The sequence below is a fragment of the Hippocampus bargibanti genome, linkage group LG01 (assembly GCF_051943395.1).
Source record: "Hippocampus bargibanti isolate YZ-2025 linkage group LG01, ASM5194339v1, whole genome shotgun sequence".
Taxonomy (NCBI): Eukaryota; Metazoa; Chordata; class Actinopteri; order Syngnathiformes; family Syngnathidae; genus Hippocampus; species Hippocampus bargibanti.
In genome coordinates this window covers 28745340-28759856 of record NC_142734.1, presented here as the reverse complement: position 1 = coordinate 28759856, position 14517 = coordinate 28745340, and the positions used below count along the sequence as shown (strand labels likewise).

Genomic DNA, 14517 nt, shown 5'->3' with positions numbered 1-14517 from the left:
ATGGACGATCAATCATTCAGACCCACAATCACACCCAGGGTACAATTTAGAGTGTCCAATCAACCTGTTATTAATGTTTTGGAAATGTGGGAGGAAATTAGGTAACCCGGAGAAAACCCGCAATATATTGCAAGTCACGTTGTGGAAAATCAAGGTGCTTTTCAAGCTTCAGACTTTGGGCAATTATGGAGACTCCTTGGGAGAGTAGCAGCAGTGACGAATATCAAGGCTAGAAGAGCTACTGAGTGATTTCGTGAATGGATTTTTATTTTCCATCCCCACCCTCCTCACAGGTGTTTACATTCTCAGCACCCAGAACTGCTAAGAATGTGGCGCCTGGTTTATCTGTAAGTGGCTTACTGGAGTTCATCCCAGAAGAAGAGGAGGAGGTCACAGACTACATTTACGTCCATGTCGATGCATCGGAAGCCATTGAAGTCCCACTGCAGATGTATGAATGCGTTAAAATGGGAAAGAACACATTTTTTTAAAGTCAGATTGCGTTTAAGTGTGTGACGGTATTATATTTGTTTAATTCCCATTTATGAATGCGTTGATGTAGTTCTCCTCGGGGTTGCTCACTATCCATGGTCTCAGAGTTGGACTTTGGCTTTATTCCTGCCAGCAGTCAGCTCATCAGCAGATGTATTCCTATCACCAACCACGGATCGGCGTCGGGTAAGTCGCCTCCAAAGCCTGATTCTGAAACGGGAGGGGCATGCCAAACGCTTTCGTGACATTGTTTGCTATTTCATGCGATTTTCAAATGTAAAATATCTGCCATGGCATAGTAAAGGCTAAGAAACACCGCCTCTAATGGAGCATGAATGAAATATGTCTTGTAAGCATCTGATTGTGAAACTTGGGGGTAAAAACTAGTGATGGCAACCCTGGTTTAAAGTTGGAGTGGATTTAAGGATGGAGTGGATTTTTAAGACATTTCCTTTACACTAACCTTCATATTTAAACCAAGAGCATCATATGGAGGATCAAAAATTATCACAAGTGCTTCATGAAGCTTCATTTTCCCATCACTCATAAGAACCATAATCCGAGGACAATAGCGACATGTAGTGGTGAAAATATGTATTAACCTCAACATTCTCAAAAATGTAATTTTGTGGTGTTTGAAGGTTTGTTCCAGGTGCTACACGTTGGAGATTCCTTGATACGAATTTCTCCTTCCAGTGGAGTTGTAGCACCTGGCGTCACCCGACAGTTAACAGTTGAACTGCATGCTGACAAACCCCGAAAAGTTGATGAAAAGGCAATGTAAGCTTGTTTTTTATTTGATTTAGAAACTTCATGCAATTGAAACTTGAACATGTTTCTCTCTTTGAATCTGCACTAAAATTTATTCAGCACCTAATAGTATTCAGCGGAAATTTATGTTGTCGTTTTATCCATTGTCTTGATTACTGAAAAAAACAGAGATGGGAAAACAACTTCGGTAGTGCTAAAACAATTGACTTCTGACATTTGTGAATGCCATGACTACCATCCCAGGGTCAGGCTTCAGAGTTGCTCCACTGTGGTTCTCCGGATCAGAGCTCAAGTGGTTGAACAGCATCTTGAGATCCTGGATTTACAGGTTTCTGCAGCCAATTACTGTCACTTATGTGTTCCACAACTCAATGTCTTGACATTCTAATCATGTAAATATCAATTTGTGTGTAATTCTATTTTCCAGGGGGCCCCCGTTTCCCGTCTGTGCTTCGGACCTGTCTACTTTGGGACATCACGCGTGGAGCGTGTGGTCTTAACAAACAATGGGCCTCAAACATGTGATTGGGTCTACTTACTTGAAAATTCTGCCGCCGGGACAGAAAGTGTAAGTGACTCCCTTTGGAAATGGAATGAATAACTGGAATCAATATTGTTATGAAGATGATGATCCTACGTTAGGGAGCGAACCTCGACAATAGCACAGACGTCGCTGTGCTGGCCAAGATGCAGCGATACAGCCCAGCCCCCCGCTGCCCATGTCCGGTCGTGGAGTGCATTCCAAACCAAGGCCGACTGGGACCATATAGGAAAACTACTGTAGCAGTACGCTTCAGCCCCGTTTTCCATAGGTAACATCACACTTTTAATTCATTCATTTTGTAATCCACTCTCAGAACGGTCGCGAGTATGTTGGAGACACTTTCCCCGCATTTTCTTATGTTTTATTCAAAATTAAAAAAATCACCTGTGCATAAGTATTCAGAACCTTTGCCATTAACCTCAAAAATTGCTGCCAAAGGTGCTTCTACAAAGTATTAAGAAAACGTTCTGAATACTTATGCACATATGATTTCTTGTTTATTTTACTTTCAATGAATTTACAAAAATCTTACCTAAATTTCGTTCATGTTGCCATCATGGTGTATTTTTTGTAGAATTCTGACAAAAAAAATGAATGTATTCCTTTTTTTCAATATGGCTTTAACATAAGAAAATGCAGGAAAAATGAAGCTTTCTGAATACTTCCGGGTTGACTGTATATTAAAATTCTTGAGGACAAATGGTGGAGCAACACATGCACACAGATAATATACTGTAACCACACTATGTTGTTTTCCTTCCTTCCGTAAATACTAACTCAAGTCACGCCGGCTGATGTGACCAAGCATTGAAAGTGTAATTCAATGTTTGTATTATACTTCCTGCAGGTGGCCAATGCGAGCACACCAGACAGGACACACAATGTCTATTGAACAGAGAAAAAAATAGTGCTACTGCTTTAATAAAACGCACTTTGTGAAAAATGTTTTTGGGTGATGAAACAAGGTAATGGCATTGCCATTGATTGCAATGGAGAACGATGATTTGAGATTTCATTAATTTTTGCGCTATGAGCATGTTCACAGAACAAATTCATTTTATATCTCGAGGCATCAATGTATTGTAACTCACAGAGAAATTGCTAAATTGTCACCCCCAGATTACACGTGAAATCTCAATGCCAAGCCAGTCGGCAGGACTATTGTCTTTTTCTGTACCTGGACTCAGTTAGAAGCAAACATGGCTTCACTCATCGAAATGGTATTCACAAGCACACAAAAATATATTTCTTTACCTGCATTTTCCAACATTTCTGAGTGACTAAATTGAAGGCAGCTAAAGCGGTAATTTATGTAAAAATCAAAGTTTTATTTACTCATTAGATTTTGTAATTGTCGTTGCTTGTTCTGAGAAAAATATGTCATGTTACCTAATAGGGAAAAGAATCACATTTGAATGATAAATGAAAACACTTGTTTATTTCGTTAATACGTTTTTAGTTTTTTTTTCTACTCATGGGCAACTGAAGCTTCATGAAGCACTTTTGATAGTTTTTACTCCTTGAGATGACACTCTTGGTTTAAATATGCAGTGGCTTCTTAAGGCATTTCTTTTGCACTAACCTTCTTATTTAAACCAAGAGCACCAAATGGAGGAGTGTGCTTGATGAAGCTTCATTTTCCCATCACTATTTTTTTTTTTCTGTGCCACAATTTTCAAAGGATGTGGAGAATGGTTTGCAGTGCTGCCTCTTAATGTTGAAGGTCCCTCTAAAATCTCTGGGAAAGGTTTTCCCCTTCTTTTTATTGTTTGTAAATTAGCCAGAGATGAGTGAAATACTATTCAATACAGGAATATTATAAACACTTGTCTGTCTCTTCCCAGGTAAGAGCACAGTCGAGTTGGCTGTTACGGGCACCGGATTGCCTGTGGCTCTGCTCCCCAGTCCCTCCAATAGATTCGACTTTTCCACCTGTGAGGTGGGTCAGCGTGGAGAACAACTTTGCGTGCTGCAAAATCTCTGTCAGCATCTTCCGATACACTTCCGCTTCCGGAAGTTGGCACATTTTGGTGCTCAGCCCTCCACCGGCACAATTGCCCCTGGACGGTGTCAGGTAAGGCTGGTACTTACTTAGATATTGGGGTACTTTTTAATTTACAACAGATTATTTTCTTGACATGTTTCGGCGTATACTTCCGCCTACGTCAGAGTTTCACGGATGTTGTTGTGACGCGCCTTTCCGTCCCATAGTAGACCCTACTAGGCGGAAGTATACACCGAAACATGTCAAGTAATTGAATTTAAATATGAAGGTTAGTTCAAAGGAAATGTCTTAAAAATCCACTCCATCTTTAAACCCAGAGTGCCATAAAGAGTCAAAGGCTATCATAACTGTTTCATGAAGCTCCACTTGCCCATCACTACCGTACATTGAACCCAGCAGCGCTATGCATTTGGACAAATATGTTCTCTCTTGTTTCAGGACGTAGTTCTGTATTTCAACGCACGGCAGCAGGGAAAGTTCCAAATGTGCCAGAAACTCGATGTTTTGGGCTATGTTGCTCGCAAGAGGGCTAATGACACCAACGAGGTTGATGCTGAACTAAGACTTGGCAGCTTTTACACCATCTCACTCCACCTCTCAGCCATCTGCAAAATTGAGATGACACCTCCTTCGCCGAAATTAAATCCTGGTAAATATCTCAAGTATGCAAATGCTTTGGGTCAATCAAACTAAACTCTTATAATTCATTTCTATAAGACTATAAGTAACTTTTTCATTTTTAATTTTTAATTTGTTTTAGGTATTACACCAACAGTGAGCAATCCAACGGGCTTACGCCCTCACGTTGCATCCACCCAATTGGCCTGCTGCTATGGGATGGTGCGTGCAGCTGTAGTCAGCGCTCGTAAGACAACCTTCCACATGCATGACAGGAAGAAAGGGCAAAGTTTCGCTAGTGATGAGTTTCTAGCTTTGCCGAATGACCGAGCCGCCAGCGTCAGACCGGCCTCACGACAGACGCAGTTTCGGTGAGGTTTGAAAGAAATTGAACAACCATTGCCTCCGAAAAACGATATGACAATATCACCTATGATTATTTTTCTCAGGACCATCTTTACTGGAGTCCAGCGTTACACCTACGTGGATCCTGATTATGGCTTCACTTGGAAGGAGGCGGAGCGAAGACGTCTACACAGGCAGAAATATGCCGACTTGATCACGCAGCTCAGAGAAACAAGGCTGGAGAAAATCAAGACAAAGTAATATAAAAAATATCCTTCCTCCTGGCTCTATGGTTAAGATTAAAATATTTGATGAACGAGAATCTCTCTAATCTTTGGTTTCCAGACTTGAAGCGCAAGGGGACAATTTTGGGATTATTCCTGCTCAAGGCCTGGAGTCGCCTAAGCTTGTCCGTGACATGAAGGCCAACCAGAAGTCAAACAGTAGGCTGTGCTATGCTTCCCGTGCCCTTCCCAAGAGCAAATCCCCCAGTGCCAGGCAGGTCAGCATGATCCACCAACCAGTGAATTGATGCTATACTGTCAACCTATATTTAATTGAGTTCACGGCACATACGGGATATTTTATTGTTGAAGGTGATCAACTTTATTACTTTCAGCAAATAGTCACTACCAGTAATTGTAATATTGCTGCAACACGTTCCCAAAATTGAATGTTATGGGCGGTAAGTTGAAAAGGCAGCATCTGTGATGGTATGGGGCTGTGTTGGTACCAACAGGAAGGGTAACTTCCGCATCTGTGAAGGCACCATTAATGCTGAAAGGTCCCCACAGGTCTGGAGAAACAAATGCTGCTGTCCAAATAATGTATTTTTCGTGTACACTCTTGCTTTTATTAGCAAGACAATGACAAACTCCATTCTGCCTGACTGCAGTCCACACCCGAGAAAATGTGTGGACATTTTTTTTACATAAAATAAACTCTCCTGGTTGTTTTGTATTCTATTTGATTTGTCATATTGTGAGTGTGTGTGTTCGTGATTGGCAAGTGAAGCTTCATGAAGCGCTTGAGATAGTTTTAGAACCCTCTTGATGGCAGTCTTGGTTTAAAGATTCAGCGGATTTTTTAAAGACATTTCCTTTGCACTAATTTTCATATTTAAACCAAGAGCGCCATTTGGAGGAGCCAAAATATACAAGTGCTTCATGAAGCTTCAGTTTCCCATCACTAAATGTAACACAGCGCTAAACACAATCCTCTGGCAGATTTTTTTGGGACAGTGTTGCAGTCAAAAAGTTCATGTTTATTTTCTAAAAAACAAAGTATCAATATTTTGCCTTTGTGGTAATTAAATATTTGTCAAAATGATTTGCAGTCGCATTGTATCGTTATTTATGTTAAACACAATGTTCCAAATTCATTGGGATTCACTTTGTCATATGTCAGGGCTCAATGGAGTCACACGCAGTTCCAACAACTCCCCAGGAGATGACAGACTGTGACAAGACTTTGACACCTCAGGAGCTTTATCAAGTTATCATAGGTCAATTTTTCAGTATACCGCTTTTAATATTTATGACAAATTCCTAACATCCTGAAGCTCTGTCTGATTTCACAACAGGTCCAGCATTCGTGGACTTTGGTGAGGTGTGTTTCCACTCGGTGTGTGAGCAGAAAGTGGAGCTGATCAATCCCCTGCCAACGTTTGTGCGGGTGCAGTTTAAGGTGGACTGCTTTGAGCTGCAGGGCTCATCCCCTCTTTCTCATGTGCTGCCACCGGTTTCCCACAATGCACTAAACCTAATTTTTCAAAGCAACAAACTGGGTCAATTCTACCGGTTGGTTGAATTCTCTACATTGCTACTTGAGTTCGAGCCACAGCAGTCTCATTTGAATATATATTTTTTGATCCCCAGACCTGTGTCTTACACAGTGAATCAGCAGCATCGCGGACAGATTCTGATCAAGGCTCAAGTTGTCCGAAATTACCTGGAATTGTCCACCCACACGTTGATTCTTGGTCCCAACGCAAATCTGCTTGCCTCATCAGGATACAGAAACTCTGTTACTCTTCGCAATCCGCGTAATCAGCCGGCAGAATTCACATGGCGGCCTATTGTTCCAGAGAATGGAATCCTCTTCTCAATTCGACCAGCTACAGGTTCGGAACGTGTCCATATTGCAGTGGTCGTCTGTATTTTTGGTCTGAAGCCATTTAGTAGGGACTAATGATGAAAATGAAGCTTAGTGAAACACCTGTGATACCTTTTGACACCTCTAGACGGTCCTCTTGGTTTAAATATCATTTTCATTCACTTTCATTTCTTTCATAACTTTGCTGCTGTGAAATGTAAATTTCTCCACTGCGAGACTAATAAAGGCAAATCCAATACAATCCAAATCCAATCCAATCCAATATAAAGGTTTGTAAAATGGAAATGTATTAAAATGCCTCTACGTCTTTAAACCAAGAGTACCCTCTTGAGGAGTCAAAATTCGACAAGTGCTTCACGAAGCTTCACTTATCTAATACTTATCTGACTGATCACATTGTTTTAAGTGGAGCGGTTCCAATATGTTTCTCTCCCTCAGGCACAGTGGAGCCATATAGCGAACTGGATTGTGAGGTGGTGTGGCATGCGTCTTTCTCATCCCCCCAAGAAGGAGACTTTGACCTCTACTGTTTTGATGGCAATATACAACGACTACACTGCATCGCTAAGGTGTCTCATGAAAACCGTTCCGTGCGTGATCCTGCTGAAACTAAATGAAACAAAGAATTTAGTTATTGTCTCTACTTCACTGATAAATTGAATAAAACACTATACAGTATTCGGGAATAAACATCAGTGGCTACTAAAAAAATCCTGTTGAAAATTTAAATTGTAAGTTCTAAATGTCATTTTTATAATATCCTTATCTATAGGAATTTAAGTGCAGTGCATTGATGTCTTTGTGCTCATCCTACTTAACTTCTTAACAAGCAGCGATTTAGCCCATAGTGAACAATTCTTCTAAAAATAAAAAATAAACGAGCCTCCGAACAATTCTAGTTTAAGTTGACTGTCAAACAAAAACAATTCGCACATGTGCTAAGACAATGTCAAAATCAAAGGCGACTTTATGCTGCGTGAAGATTGATTACAGGAGCTTAGTGAGTCACGACAAAGTAGTTGTGAAAATTAGTGATGGGAAAATGAAGCTTCATGAAGCACTTGGAATATTTTTTTTTACTCCTCCAGATGGTGCTCTTGGTTGAAATGTAAAGGTTAGTGCAAAGGAAATGCCTGAAAATAACTGTCATAACTTTGCTGCTGTGAAATGTCAATTTCTCCACTGCGAGACTAATAATGGCAAATCCAATCCAAATCCAATCCAAAAGTCATTTAATCTTTAAACCAAGAGTGCCACCTGGAGGAGTCAAAAACTATCACAAGTGCTCCATGAAGCTTCACTTTCTCATCACTAGTGAAAATCTCCGATTGTCTTCGTGACTACATCATCTATTGATTCCAGCAACAGCTGCCATCAATTGATCTTAGATGAACAAAGTGGATTTATTTTTGCACTCAATCAAATTATGTTAGTACAATCGATAAACAACCTCCACGGGTGACATCATCCAGGTTGGAATGCTGCCAAATTGACCTTGATAGTTTATGTCCTCTCAGGTTGGCTCCACTTGCATCCGCCTAGCAGAGAACCGGCTGATGTTTGAGTCTGTGCCTCTCAACATGCCCTCCGTCAGAACGATCATCTTATACAATAATGGCCAGAACCACGCCTACTATCGAGTAAACCCCCTCCCCCCCGCTCATAGGTTTTGGCATCGGTTACCATTCACTCACAAAGAGAAGTAAACTATATGCTTCCAACAGGTGCTTGATGTATGCCCCCTGCCATGCATGGTAGTCATCCCCTGCGAGGGAGTGGTGCCCAGCCGAGGAAAGTCTGTCCTAAAGATCCACTTCAACCCTGACTCTGTCATTAAATTTGACACCAGAGTTGCGGTAAGATGAAATCCGAATGGTGAGTGGGACAAAATAGATGATTTTGTTGAACTAAATAAGTGTTGATTACAGATAGCTGTGAAGAACATGAAGCCCATCGAGGTTAGAGTCGGTGGATCGGTGGAGCCTCCCAACGTTGACATCAGTGTGGTGAGTTTTGGGATTAGTTAAAGAAAATTTACTCCGTGCACTAATAGGTATGTTCACCCCCCCCCCCCCCCCCCCCTGTCACACTCCCTCGATCTGCCTGATCAAAAGTAGCCCCAAGCAACTAGGGTTGTACAAGTGCCTACACACATTCTCTTTCCTCCTTCATGCATCAAATCAGAATGTTGCTAACTATTGCCATTTCTGCTAATCGTGGAAAAATCGTTGCTCGAGGGGCTGGGAAAAATCACAACATTTCGGGAAAACATTGGAAAGACTACTGACGAAAGTTATAGCTCCTCCTTTCTTTTGCCATTTGCGCTTGAAATGAAATTATAATCTTCAAAATAAAATATGAGCATTTTGTACTTTTTATTTTGATTTCATTGTCCCTATGAGGATGAAGTAGTACAGTGCCTCACAGGTGATGTGGAAGTATAGAAGAAATTTATTTTGTTCATAATAAAATGCCGGAAAAAGCAATTTCATTTATTATGCATATTATCAATACTGCTAGCTATTTGATAACAATTGTAATAAAAGTTACAATAAAATAGGTTTTCATTTCTCTTGATCAAAATGAAGGAAATATGGTTGAAAAAATAACATACTATAAACTCGAACCAAAATAAAAAAGTAGTCTGAAAAAGAAACGTCATGGTCATGAACAGATTTGAAATGCACTTATAAATTAAATGTATTATTATTATTATTATTATTATTATTATTATTATTATTATTATTATTATTATTATTATTATTCATGTCTTAGTATTTCAAGCCAATTTAAAAGTAAAATTCTAACAGGTGAAAATGGTTCACGTTTGTTTGTCTTGAGGGACCCAGAAGATGACACACAACAAAAAAATCGTCCCCTTCCCAAAAAAATAAATAAAATAAAAAAGTAGGGCGGGGGGGGGACACGTTGACGTTATCTTGCAATCTTTGGAATTGAATCTAAAACTTTTTCATGTTCATGTCACCTGAGGGGCTCTGTAAATTGGAGACTGTAGGATGGCAGCTCTGCCATATTTTGTCATACTTGGGCGTTGTAGCCCTGTTAAAATAACAAATGTAATTGTTCTAATCACGTTAGCATGGAAATGTATTGTGTGGCTTGAATTGCGTGTACCTTGGTTGACTCACGACCTTCTCCTCAGTCCCACTTCAATTTCAACGGTGTCCATGTTGGTTCTGAGAGACTGGTACCCTTTGCTGCGATCAACCGCTCATCATCAGCAGCTCGTCTCACCATCAACCTGTCACAATATCCAGATTTCTCTCTGCAGATTCCTCAGCCTGCTGCAAGTATGCTAGCATCCACGTGATTAGACACTGGGTCATTATGTATTTTTTTTCCACTCAGTGTTTTTACTAGAGATGGGCAAGTGAAGCTTCATGAAGCACATGACACTCTTGGTTTGAAGATGCAGGGAATTTTAAGTCACTAACCTTTACATTTAAGCCAAGAGTACCATCTGGAGGAGCCAAAAACCACAAGTGCTTCACGCAGCTTCATTTTCCAATCACACGTTTTAATTTATGTATGTATGTATGTATGTATGTATGTATGTATGTATGTATGTATGTATTATGTATTTATTTATTTATTTATTTATTTATTAGAAGAGAGCCATCCAGTTGTGAGCGTTCTGGAGTTGCAGGGACACCAGACAGTCAACTGGTCTCTTGTCTTCTCCCCAAATGAGGTAAAAAGCTCAGAAAATGAACAGAGTTTTTCCTTGAGATGTAAGCGATACATTATATATCTTATATATTTTTATTGTATTCATTTTACTTTGAGTTGCAAACCTAAACTTCAACATATGAGGGTTTGGTTGCTAGCAAATCAGAACAAGCAGATAGAATTTGTGCATAAGTAAAAAAAACAAGGGGGTGAAGGGGCTTCAATTCGTTTATTTCCACCCGCGGTTGAAGTTTCCGGCACCACAGAAATAAAACAAATAGTATTACATGATGCTTTTAGCCAGCTGGCAAGCACACCAAAAGTTATTGATGTTGGCGATAGAATACAAGCTGACAAAAACAAAGTTTTTTTTTCTATTATGGAATTACTAAATGTTTTCGTTTTAAAGCGCAATACTATAAAGTGTTATTTTTGTTGATTTGAATACACATTGCAAACATTTTTAGTGTTTTCCCGGCAGAGATAGGAATAGATTAATGACATTTTCATTCATTTCAATGAGCAAGGATAATTTGACATTCAAACATTTTGAGCGATGCGCTTTGATCACGTACCAAATTCAACTTGTATGTCAAGGCAGCACTACAGGCTAGACGGGAAGACTTGTAATTAACCGGCGGAAGAAAATGTCTCTCTGCAGTCAGCCGACTACGACTTTGACCTGCCGTTGATGGTTAATGGAATGAGATGGCCTGTTGCTTCTCCACCGCCCTCCTGCTCATCGAGCTCGTCATTCTTTTCATCTAGCAGCAAGTGTGTTGTCAAAGTGATTCCCTGGTCAATCAACATGACAATGCTACAACCACACGTACAAGCCACAGGTGGGCTCCCTCCTACAGCGATGATGATGATGATGATGATGATGATGATGATGATGATGATGATGATGCCTTTGCACACACCTAATCAATGCCTTTGCTGGAACAGTGCTGTGTGCCCCACTGGAAATGTCCCCACTGAGCCTACAGTTCCATGTTGATTCTTTTGCACTACCTTCTCAGTCCTACACCAAGGTAATTTCCTATTTATTTCTCAACCATTTTATTTCATTATTTAATCCCCCCAACTCCCAGCCGCCGCCCAAAATCAATCTAACCATCCATCCAACCATCCATCCCATTCATTCATCCAGCCACACATCTATCCAACCCACCACCCACCAACCAACCAATCAACCAACCAACCAACCAACCAACCAACAAACCAAACAAGCGATGGAGAATTAATGAATAAATAAAAATGTGATGCATAATATGCATACACGTTAGTGCAAATATATCATCATAAAAATCATCTTTATTGGCCAAGTATGTAGAACACACAAGGAATTTGTCTCCAGTAGAACACGCTGCACTAGTATCATCATAAAAAAACATGACAAATAAGTATGGAGGACACTAATAAAGGCTAATCTAATTTAATATGTGAATATGAACTACATTGTTTTGTACTGCACATAACTTTTGGATTACATTACCTTCTGTGTTTGTTCATGTTGAGTTAACCTTTTTTTCAACGCTTACATACTATTTATCGTCAACTGCTGCTCATTCTGCTCATTGACTTTGAATGACCTTGAAAATACGTATTTACATTCCACATGCTCTCTTAAATCTAAAAGTAAAAGTTGATGGGGGTTCATCATTGCGTCTTTTTTTTTATAAATGTTTCCTTATTTACATCAGACACTGGAGCTCAAAGGAGCATGCGAACAGAGCATCTGCTGGCACAGCATCCGTGGGAAGAGTGTGCGCTGGCGTTTCAATTGCAACGAGACAACAACGCCGGAGGGTAGAGGAGAGGACAAGCTACATTTGTCTGTGTCCCCATCCTCCGGTTGTCTGGGGCCTGGTCAGTCCATCTGCTTGGCCATCAGCATCACACCAGAGGCATTTGCAACTTGTGAGGAATGACAGGAAACACACATTCATCTCTAACAGGCAACCTGTTCTCAATTTTAATTGATTTATTTGTTCCCGATTCATTTGTCTTCCCTGTAGACACGGTGACCAGACTTTCCCTCTCCCTTTACCTGGCTGACAAAGAAGGGAGCAAGATGGGGCCCTACAAAAGGCTGCCCATCACTGTTATCCACCAAGTGCCCAGTATAAGCATCAGCCCGCCTCATTTACTCCTGACACCAGTTCCCTTGGAAAACAGCATCACAGCCAAACTTACCCTGTGTGCCTCAGGATACGCCAGGTTGGCTCGCAAGCCGTTAGTGATGGAGATAGGTTTATATTTACGTTATATTACATAGTTATGGGCAAACGAAGCTTCGTGAAGCTCTTGTGAACATTTTATGACTCCTCCAGATGGTGCTCTTGGTTTAAATAAGGTTACCGGAAAGGACATGTCTTAAAAATCCACTATATCTTTAAACCGAGAGTGCCATCTAGAGGAGTGAAAAAACTATCACAAGTGCTTCATGAAGCTTCACTTGCCCATCACTAAGGCTAAGCACTATAATAAATGGAAAAATAACATTGCTTAAAAACAAAAGATTTAACCGACTTCATTCTGACATATTTCATTTTGTTCGCAGAGGAACCAGTTTAACAGCTGAGGTCGATGAGGTAGATTTGGACGATGGAACGAAAGTGCAGCCAATCTGTGTCACTTTCCCCGACGGGAACACCATTCCCCCCCAAAATCACGTATGGTTTCGACTGATCACAAAAGACATTTTACACACTTTCTCTTCACTCCACTCGGTCACACTTGAAATAGTCAACTTGTTATTCATCCAAACCAGGCGGCGGATGTGACCTCACTGATCTGCAGGGTGTCATTTTTCTCCACGGTGACTCTGTCCATTTGTACAAGCATCACTTTCACTGACGAACTAAATAACAGGTAACAACAAAGTGAATATACATTTCACGTTTTTGTGATTATCATGTATTTCATGGGGCAACACTGAAAAAAAGTATTTTCTTACAAAAAAAGTGGTCTGTCATTTTGTGGTTGGTTTGCAACCTTGTTTTTGTGGGATGTTGCAGATTTAAGGCTAGGTTGTGCGCCACAAGTGACAACTGTTTGTTAACCGTTTGGCCCCAAATGGCTCTTCAACGCTCCATGCAGCAAATAGTTCTGCGGGCTGGTACTGTATAACAAAGACACACTCACACAAACGTATATGTGGAAATTCGCGAGCGGCATGGATCGACTCACCCAAACTAACTTTTTGCATTTAGGGGCCACGGTCATTGAAACCATCACACATCACACACCAAGCCTTGCATCTGATCTAACATCCTCCCCCTCCTTGTTTGAACCCATCAGCTCCACACCGAAGGACTCGTCATCAGGTCGGGGAAAACTCCCTGATAATTTATGTTGTAAATTAGTGATGGGAATTCATGGAACACTTGTGATATTTTTTGACACCTCCAGATGGTGGTTTTGGTTTGATATGAAGGTTAGTGCAAAGGAAATGGCATAAAAAGCCCATGCATCCTTCAACCAAAAGTGCCATCTAGAGTAGTCAAAAACTGTCATAACTGCTTCACAAAGCTTCATTTGCCCATCACTATTGTAAGCGTTGTTGATTGTCTAACTCTGCAAAAATATTCGTGTTCAGACTCCTCTGCGCAAAGTGAGAGCGTCAGTCAGACCAGCAGCCAAAGTTTTCGTACCACAGACACCCCACAGAGCGATATTGGTGTGCCGCACTTCCCCACCGCAACGTCAGCAGAGGGCCAATATTACCAGAGTGTTTTATTAGCGTTGGAGAGGTGGTTCAGCTTCTTCGGATGGCTGAGTGGGCCGCACCCCATCACGATACCACAAACGCTCAGAAGGTACCTTTGACCTGGTCACACATGCTTTTTTTTCTTCAAACTGTTTGTCAGTTAAATTGGATTGGATTGGATTGGATTTGCCTTTATTAGTCTCACAGTGGAGAAATTATAAA

At 40.7% G+C, this 14517-nt stretch overlaps 1 protein-coding gene across 1 annotated transcript in view; it reads left to right on the top strand.

The window, feature by feature from the left end:
- LOC148903769 (cilia- and flagella-associated protein 47-like) overlaps window positions 1–14517 on the top strand; it is a 38143-nt gene continuing 23626 nt past the window's right edge. The window contains exons 1-31 of the mRNA XM_089016015.1: window positions 1–39; window positions 294–451; window positions 563–678; window positions 1134–1272; window positions 1507–1591; window positions 1691–1831; window positions 1906–2075; window positions 2927–3027; window positions 3652–3881; window positions 4251–4461; window positions 4573–4801; window positions 4880–5032; window positions 5121–5277; window positions 6183–6279; window positions 6358–6574; window positions 6653–6897; window positions 7329–7459; window positions 8408–8530; window positions 8615–8746; window positions 8819–8896; window positions 10054–10201; window positions 10520–10602; window positions 11242–11422; window positions 11529–11614; window positions 12287–12503; window positions 12602–12803; window positions 13147–13258; window positions 13357–13457; window positions 13604–13704; window positions 13799–13912; window positions 14185–14404. Of these exons, the coding sequence (XP_088872141.1) occupies window positions 1–39; window positions 294–451; window positions 563–678; window positions 1134–1272; window positions 1507–1591; window positions 1691–1831; window positions 1906–2075; window positions 2927–3027; window positions 3652–3881; window positions 4251–4461; window positions 4573–4801; window positions 4880–5032; window positions 5121–5277; window positions 6183–6279; window positions 6358–6574; window positions 6653–6897; window positions 7329–7459; window positions 8408–8530; window positions 8615–8746; window positions 8819–8896; window positions 10054–10201; window positions 10520–10602; window positions 11242–11422; window positions 11529–11614; window positions 12287–12503; window positions 12602–12803; window positions 13147–13258; window positions 13357–13457; window positions 13604–13704; window positions 13799–13912; window positions 14185–14404 (4517 nt within the window). The remainder of the gene's footprint in view (window positions 40–293; window positions 452–562; window positions 679–1133; window positions 1273–1506; window positions 1592–1690; window positions 1832–1905; window positions 2076–2926; window positions 3028–3651; window positions 3882–4250; window positions 4462–4572; window positions 4802–4879; window positions 5033–5120; window positions 5278–6182; window positions 6280–6357; window positions 6575–6652; window positions 6898–7328; window positions 7460–8407; window positions 8531–8614; window positions 8747–8818; window positions 8897–10053; window positions 10202–10519; window positions 10603–11241; window positions 11423–11528; window positions 11615–12286; window positions 12504–12601; window positions 12804–13146; window positions 13259–13356; window positions 13458–13603; window positions 13705–13798; window positions 13913–14184; window positions 14405–14517) is intronic.